Genomic DNA, 8,919 nt, shown 5'->3' with positions numbered 1-8,919 from the left:
CACACACATTTTCCCCCTCCAAACCACTCTGAGAATGCCTTTTTTTCTGAATCTCCCATAACAGAGTGTGCATAGTTCATAGGGACCTTACGGTGTGAGGTGTGAGAGCGCTGTGTTTATGCAGAGCTCTGAAACATTACACCATAATGCCTGGGCTTCAAATAGCTGGCGTGTTTATTTACACGAGCCTTACGGAGTGGACAGACAGGGCCAAGAACCCGACATGAAGCAAAGGCAGGACCCACGTTTGTGGCAGAGTACATCTGCACTGTGTGTGAGGGGGGTGGGGGCTGGACCAGCCTAGCACACATGGGCCAAATGGGCCTGTTTGGAAGTTTGAATGGTCTTTTTTTTAAAGAGTTGATGAGAACCAGTCGTTCATGATCATTCCCAATCCGAACAACTGACTGGGACAGAACCCATGAGGGTACGGGTTACCAGAGGGAGGGAGGGAGGGAGGGAGAGAGAGAGAGAGAGAGAGAGAGAGAGAGGGAGAGGGAGGGAGGGAGGGAGGGAGGGAGGGAGGGAGGGAGGGAGGGAGGGAGGGAGGGGGAGGGAGGGAGGGAGGGAGGGAGGGAGGGAATGGAAAAGAGAGGGGAAAGAACGGAGTGGTGAAAGAGAACAGATTGGTGAAAGAGACGGTTGCAGGCTCTTTGTCCCCTCTCCCATGTGTTCTATGCCGTGGAAGGATACAGAAGGCACAAGGGTCAAGGTCCCTAAACCGTGAAGGTTTAGGGTTTAGGCCTATAAAACATAGACTGATTCCATGTACAGTAAGATTCTATGTTTCTGTGCAATAATATTGACAATGTTTACCCCCCTCCCCCCAGAGAACAGCAGTGCTGATCAGAAGCAGGCGTGTAAGAAACACGAGCTCTACGTCAGCTTCAGAGATCTGGGGTGGCAGGTACCGAGTGCACCCCACACATTCCTCTATTTCTCCCCCTTCGCTTCCTCTCCTTTTCTTTCATCCTCCATCCCTCCCTCCCTCGCTATCTCTCCTTTTTCTTCTCACTCTCCTGCCTTTATCTCTTTCTCACTGCTCTTTTCCCCCCTGTCCTCCCTAACGTCTTTTCTTAGCAGAGACCTAAATCCATAGTGATTTACAGGGCCCAATGTTGTCCATGATATTCACTTCAACAGCTGGGTAAACAGTAGGATATGCTAAGGAGAGGTGCAGACTTATTCCCGTATTGGCTCCAGAGTAAAATATGCACAGTTAGTTCAGAGTTTAAAACCAGGAAGCGTGTTGTTACTACTACCATGACTACCGTGGAATGTATCGCATGCTGATTACACATTCACATGGAGGATAACGGTGTGCCTTTCTTTATCTGCCATCTCTCTCTCTCCCTCTCTCTCTCTCTCTCTCTCTCTCCCTCTCTCTCCCTCTCTCTCTCTCTCTCTCCTCTCTCTCCCTCTCTCTCTCTCTCTCTCTCTCTCTCTCTCTCTCTCTCTCTCTCCCTCTCTCTCCCTCTCTCTCCCTCTCTCAGGACTGGATCATAGCTCCAGAGGGCTATGCAGCATACTACTGTGAGGGAGAGTGTGCCTTCCCTCTCAACTCCTATATGAACGCCACAAACCACGCCATCGTGCAGACACTAGTGAGTAACTAAGAATAATCGTTACTTTCTATTGTTCTCATCCAACACTTCCCACACTGCCCCTACTCGGATGGTATCGCGCCGTCCCAACCTTCGCTCTCTCTCCCCCGCTACTCTCTCCTCTTCCATCCTATCATCTCTTCCCTCTGCTCAAACCTTCTCCAACCTATCTCCTGATTCTGCCTCCTCAACCCTCCTCTCCTCCCTTTCTGCATCCTTTGACTCTCTATGTCCCCTATCTTCCAGGCCGGCTCGGTCCTCCCCTCCCGCTCCGTGGCTCGACGACTCATTGCGAGCTCACAGAACAGGGCTCCGGGCAGCCGAGCGGAAATGGAGGAAAACTCGCCTCCCTGCGGACCTGACATCCTTTCGCTCCCTCCTCTCTACATTTTCCTCCTCTGTCTCTGCTGCTAAAGCCACTTTCTACCACTCTAAATTCCAAGCATCTGCCTCTAACCCTAGGAAGCTCTTTGCCACCTTCTCCTCCCTCCTGAATCCTCCTCCCCCCACCCCCTCCTCCCTCTCTGCAGATGACTTCGTCAACCATTTTGAAAAGAAGGTCGACGACATCCGATCCTCGTTTGCTAAGTCAAACGACACCGCTGGTTCTGCTCACACTGCCCTACCCGGTGCTCTGACCTCTTTCTCCCCTCTCTCTCCAGATGAAATCTCGCGTCTTGTGACGGCCGGCCGCCCAACAACCTGCCCGCTCGACCCTATCCCCTCCTCTCTTCTCCAGACTATTTCCGGAGACCTTCTCCCTTACCTCACCTCGCTCATCAACTCATCCCTGACCGCTGGCTACGTCCCTTCCGTCTTCAAGAGAGCGAGAGTTGCACCCCTTCTGAAAAAACCTACACTCGATCCCTCCGATGTCAACAACTACAGACCAGTATCCCTTCTTTCTTTTCTCTCCAAAACTCTTGAACGTGCCGTCCTTGGCCAGCTCTCCCGCTATCTCTCTCAGAATGACCTTCTTGATCCAAATCAGTCAGGTTTCAAGACTAGTCATTCAACTGAGACTGCTCTTCTCTGTATCACGGAGGCGCTCCGCACCGCTAAAGCTAACTCTCTCTCCTCTGCTCTCATCCTTCTAGACCTATCGGCTGCCTTCGATACTGTGAACCATCAGATCCTCCTCTCCACCCTCTCCGAGTTGGGCATCTCCAGCGCGGCCCACGCTTGGATTGCGTCCTACCTGACAGGTCGCTCCTACCAGGTGGCGTGGCGAGAATCTGTCTCCTCACCACGCGCTCTCACCACTGGTGTCCCCCAGGGCTCTGTTCTAGGCCCTCTCCTATTCTCGCTATACACCAAGTCACTTGGCTCTGTCATAACCTCACATGGTCTCTCCTATCATTGCTATGCAGACGACACACAATTAATCTTCTCCTTTCCTCCTTCTGATGACCAGGTGGTGAATCGCATCTCTGCATGTCTGGCAGACATATCAGTGTGGATGACGGATCACCACCTCAAGCTGAACCTCGGCAAGACGGAGCTGCTCTTCCTCCCGGGGAAGGACTGCCCGTTCCATGATCTCGCCATCACGGTTGACAACTCCATTGTGTCCTCCTCCCAGAGCGCTAAGAACCTTGGCGTGATCCTGGACAACACCCTGTCGTTCTCAACTAACATCAAGGCGGTGGCCCGTTCCTGTAGGTTCATGCTCTACAACATCCGCAGAGTACGACCCTGCCTCACACAGGAAGCGGCGCAGGTCCTAATCCAGGCACTTGTCATCTCCCGTCTGGATTACTGCAACTCGCTGTTGGCTGGGCTCCCTGCCTGTGCCATTAAACCCCTACAACTCATCCAGAACGCCGCAGCCCGTCTGGTGTTCAACCTTCCCAAGTTCTCTCATGTCACCCCGCTCCTCCGCTCTCTCCACTGGCTTCCAGTTGAAGCTTGCATCCGCTACAAGACCATGGTGCTTGCCTACGGAGCTGTGAGGGGAACGGCACCTCAGTACCTCCAGGCTCTGATCAGGCCCTACACCCAAACAAGGGCACTGCGTTCATCCACCTCTGGCCTGCTCGCCTCCCTACCACTGAGGAAGTACAGTTCCCGCTCAGCCCAGTCAAAACTGTTCGCTGCTCTGGCTCCCCAATGGTGGAACACACTCCCTCACGACGCCAGGACAGCGGAGTCAATCACCACCTTCCGGAGACACCTGAAACCCCACCTCTTTAAGGAATACCTAGGATAGGATAAAGTAATCCTTCTCACCCCCCCACCCCCTTAAAAGATTTAGATGCACTATTGTAAAGTGGCTGTTCCACTGGATGTCATAAGGTGAATGCACCAATTTGTAAGTCGCTCTGGATAAGAGCGTCTGCTAAATGACTTAAATGTAAATGTAAATGTATTGTCACTTGTGTCATTCGTGCAGTCAATATACTAGAGAGCATCGACACAAAGACAAATGCATTAACATGCTATCATATTTGCTATCATAGTTATTTTCACTTGATGTTGTCTCCCTTACTCCAACTCCCACCTTTCTCTTCCCTGTCCTTGTCCCCCCTCCATGTGCAGGTCCACCTAATAAACCCAGATACCATTCCTAAGCCCTGCTGTGCCCCAACCCAGCTCCATGCCATCTCGGTGCTCTACTTTGACGACAGCTCCAATGTCATCCTCAAGAAGTACCGCAATATGGTGGTCAGAGCCTGTGGCTGCCATTAGACTACAGCCAACCTCTCAACACACACACACACACACTCACGCACACATCTACATATTCCTCAACGCAGGTCACTTTCATCGAGACTCTAGACTTTCTTCCCCAGATTCACCTGAATGGACACATGAATGGACTGCATTTCCCAGAGTGCCTTGTTGAGCTCCTGGACGGGAGCTACATGAGGACCGGCAGACAATCATGCTTATTGAGTTCAACATGGAACACACACACACACACACACATACTTCCTGTGCTTTCTACTGTGTATGAGACATTTTAAACAGTGATTGTATAGTAATACACAGTTAACAATCTTTTGTTCATTTAAAAAAAAATTTAAATTGTATTTCACTCTGCTTTTCTAGATATTTTTGATCAATTACGTATTTGTATGTTTTCTATGACTGAATGGCTATAGGAAGTGTGGATGCTCTATGGACTCTTCATGGACCATACTGTGTAAATAGTTTTTTAAACAAAGAGAAGTGTATTTATTTCCTGGTCTTGGGCATGTTAAGGGTTTTTCTCCTGTGTGTCTCTCTCTCTCTCTGTCTCTCTCTCTCTCTCGCTCTTTCTCTCTCTCTCTCTCTCTCTCTCTCTCTCTCTCTCTCTCTCTCTCTCTCTCTCTCTCTCTCTCTCTCTCTCTCTCTCTCTCTCTCTCTCTCTCGCTCTTTCTCTCTCTCTCTCTCTCTCTCTCTCTCTCTCTCTCTCTCTCTTTCTCTCTCTCTCTCTCTCTCTCTCTCTCTCTCGCTCTTTCTCTCTCTCTCTCTCTCTCTCTCTCTCTCTCTCTCTCTCTCTCTCTCTCTCTCGCTCTTTCTCTCTCTCTCTTCCTCCTCTGTTTCTCACCATGCTAGCTCAGAGATTTGTTTTTCCTGCACAGTCACAGTGCTGAATCTATCATCAGTATGGACCTATCACTACAGCCTTGTCATGGGGAATAACTCAGCCTGTTCCTCTCCTTATTCCAAACATTGTCTTAAAGACATAAAAGTTATTTTCAGAATGAAAATGCATTCATATACATACTGTAGCTCTTTTTATAAACTAGACTTTGACTTGAATTACAATAAAAAGCAATAATACAGAGAGTGTTTCAAAACAAAAAGAAGAGAAAGATTGGGGAATGAAAGAGAGAGAGAGAGAGAGAGAGAGAGAGAGAGAGAGAGAGAGAGAGAGAGAGAGAGAGATTGTGTCTAGGGTGTGTGTGTGTGTGTGTACGTGTGTACCATTACCTTGAGCACCACGAGTGTGTTGTGTGCCAGGTGGTTTTAGGATGGTCTGTCGTTTTATCCTCTGCTGTAAAGGCTGATGTCTATCTCTTCCTTATTTAAGAGGACTATTTATTGAGAGCCGAGGCTGGTACTCTCTGCCAACGCAACAGTCTTTGTTTTACTGCAAAACTGGTTTAATAAAATCGGAGAAGCATCACTGACTGTCTGATAGTTGATTTATATCACCCCTCCCTCCCTCCCTCCCTCCCTCCCTCCCTCCCTCCCTCCCTCCCTCCCTCCCTCCCTCCCTCCCTCCCTCCCTCCCTCCCCCTCCCTCCCTCCCTCCATTCCCCTATTTCCTCAGCTCTCGATTTTTCCTCTCTTCTCTTTTCTTTCCCCTCTTTGCTTTCTCCTCTTTCTCGTCTTTCCTATCCCCTCTCACTCATCATTCCTTTCCTCTCTTCTCTCTCTTCTCTTTCCTCACTCCCCTTCCCCATTGCCTCTTTTTTCTCCCCTCTGTCTTCTCCAACATCCTGTTTATTACATGGCCTGGCTTGGATTAGTGCTCCTCGCCATTCGCAGACTTTTTAATGCAGCTAAACTTAGCCTGTGTGTATGTGTGTGCGTGTTTCATGCCAAGAGTCTGGAGAACAGGGCAATGTTTCAGCCTCCTCTAGGTCAAACCTTTTACACATAGCAATCTGTAACAACCTAGGGACACGTTGGGACCAATTCCATTTAAATGAAGTTACTGACTTGGATTGGAACCAGCCCCAGTGTATGTCAGACCCCAGGTGTCAGGGGTCAATAGAGTGATAATATGGCTCTCAATCCTCTGCACCCAGAAGCTTTACTCCCCTACACCCACCTTCTGCATCCCCCAGCACTTCCCCCATGCTGCCTGCCCCCAAACTTGACCCCAAACACTGCCTGGCTTTAGCCCTCATCAACCCTCCATCCTCAAGACCTGACCTCCAGCAGCACTGCCAAGCACAAACCCCCTGTAGAAATGAATGAGTGATCTCTATGGCCCACTCATCCATCACCACCTCTGTCTCTGACTTCCTCCTGGTGTCACATTGTTTTATGTCCCTACAGGCTCCACTGTTACTTCATCAGACTGATGAAGAAAATGAACATTTCTGTTTATTTGCTTCCCCCCCCAGAGTCTGACACTTAATGACCCCATACATATACACACACTCACAATTATGCCGCAGACACATACACACACACACTTGCTCCTCTACTCTGAGCTGCTCTAAGCTGGACATAGGAAAAGGGAGACCTGCCCCCTGGTGGTGAAGATTGTGTGTGTGTGTGTGTGTGTGTGTGTGTGTGTGTGTGTGTGTGTGTGTGTGTGTGTGTGTGTGTGTGTGTGTGTGTGTGTGTGTGTGTGTGTGTGTGTGTGTGTGTGTGTGTGTGTGTACTGTATCTGTGTGTGTATCTGTGTGTGTGTTTGTGTGTGATATGAGCTCAACGGTCCTTGTTCTTGTACTTTCGGTAGGCCAGACATTCACAGGACATTGGCCTGTCCAAATACCCCTACTTGCGATCTAAATAGCAGGCATTTTGGGTATACAAAAATATAACATTTTACAGTATGTGACATTTGGAAAATGTAGTATGCACTGTATGTAAAATGTGTTGTTTTCTGCACTCGTTTGTACTTAAGAGTACGTTATAAAGAGTATGTAGTACGATTAGTACACAGTATGCAGTTTAAGTAAATAGTAGGCAAGCCAGATTACAGACAAGGCCAACTGACTCTTTTTCGTCCAGTTGGTCTGAATGAAAGTATTGGGTCTGAGGCGGAGAGACTTCAGATAACAATCCTCTTAATTCACACTTCCACTTTCACATGAAAGTTGTGTTATCAGCTTTCAGTGTGTGGGCAAGTTAGATCTTAGCCAATCAGAAGCCATTATACTGTGTGTGTGTTTGCCTTTAACAGTGGTTTCCTATTTCTTTTTTTAAACAAAATGCTAAATATACTGTAGAAACACAACGATTTACACAAAGGTGAGATAGCCTCCTAGAGAGTCTAAGGAATGTGAATACGGAGACAGCCAAGGACAAAAGAGTAAAGGGCCATTTTAATGTTGTTGGAATGCACTCCATATCTATTTGTCAGCGAGAATGAATTCGCTGTAGATCAAATCAAATATATATTCTGCGTGCTAATTTGTCGTGATTTTGTCTGGTTGTCATTTCTTTGCATCAGTGGCTAAATGAATCTTCATTGTTACCACTGTGGTTAAGAACAGGAAACTAAACCTATAGCAGACAGAGAAACACGTGTACACACCCGTACACACACACACACACACACACCCCTCTTAACATTTTAAAGGAAGTGTGGATTTCCCGGCTGTGAAGGTGAAACAACATGACTTCTCAACATGACAGATGTGGTGATCAGGGGGTTATTCCAGCAATAATGCACGATTAGCTATAGTTGTATCAATACATTTGACCTTTATTTAACAAGGCAAGTCAGTTAAGAACAAATTCTTATTTTCAATGAAGGCCTAGGAACAGTGGGTTATTTGCCTTGTTCAGGGGTAGAAGAACAGATTTGTACCCTTTTCAGGCACTAAGTATATGGCCATTATATCACGGCTAAGGGCTGTTCTTATGCACGACGCAACTTGGAGTGCCTGGATCCAGCCCTTAGCCGTGGTATATTAGCCATATACTACAAACCTCCGGGGTGCCTTATTGCTATTATAAACTGGTCACCAACGTAATTAGAGCAGTAAAAATAAACGTTTTGTCATACCCGTGATTTACCACGGCTGTCAGACAATCAGCATTCATTGCTCGCTCCACCTAGTTTATAATGCACATTCATTTCAGGGGGTCCCCCTCAATCCAATCTGAGGGGCTTCTTCTGTCAAACTCTCTCCACTCCTCTCATCTCTGTACCTCTCCACACAGACTGGGCGAGGATAGAGAGGCATCATTTCTCACAGGACAGCCTTTAACCACAAAATAAAAAATGTATTTCAATGTTTTCAGTTACTTTCAACCAAGCTGTGGGTCATTCACTCCAGTGAATATCGGATAAATATTGAATAAATTGATATGCAGTCTTTTGATAAATGCCTCCTCTCTCTTTTCATGTCATTTTACTATGTCTTTTGAATGGGCTGCAATCATACTCATGGTGTACGTATCGTGTATTGTGTATTGTGACCCGGACAACCCTTTCGTGAGAATATATATTTAGCTATGCATCCTGAAGGAGGGTGACTGTGGTGCATGCTCCGTCCACCGCATGGCGAGGGGAAAGGGGAACGCCGAGGCCACTCAGTCACGAGGAAAAGAAACTGGTCTGATCGTTATGCCTAACTAATAACTAAGAATGCATCACTTCAGATCAGTAGCGGAGCGTGGGTAAAATCACTAAGGATTC

At 47.8% G+C, this 8,919-nt stretch overlaps 1 protein-coding gene across 1 annotated transcript in view; it reads left to right on the top strand.

Moving 5' to 3' along the window:
* The window catches only part of LOC127912816 (bone morphogenetic protein 7-like), a 50,693-nt gene extending 44,975 nt beyond the window's left edge, over positions 1-5,718 (top strand). The window contains exons 5-7 of the mRNA XM_052483115.1: positions 831-907; positions 1,494-1,604; positions 4,143-5,718. Of these exons, the coding sequence (XP_052339075.1) occupies positions 831-907; positions 1,494-1,604; positions 4,143-4,292 (338 nt within the window). The 3' untranslated portion in view covers positions 4,293-5,718. The remainder of the gene's footprint in view (positions 1-830; positions 908-1,493; positions 1,605-4,142) is intronic.
* The last annotated feature ends 3,201 nt before the right edge of the window (positions 5,719-8,919 follow it).

The sequence above is a fragment of the Oncorhynchus keta genome, chromosome 28 (assembly GCF_023373465.1).
Source record: "Oncorhynchus keta strain PuntledgeMale-10-30-2019 chromosome 28, Oket_V2, whole genome shotgun sequence".
In the NCBI taxonomy this organism is placed as follows: Eukaryota; Metazoa; Chordata; class Actinopteri; order Salmoniformes; family Salmonidae; genus Oncorhynchus; species Oncorhynchus keta.
Note: the sequence above shows the minus strand (reverse complement) of the source record. Positions and strands in the feature narration are given on the sequence as shown.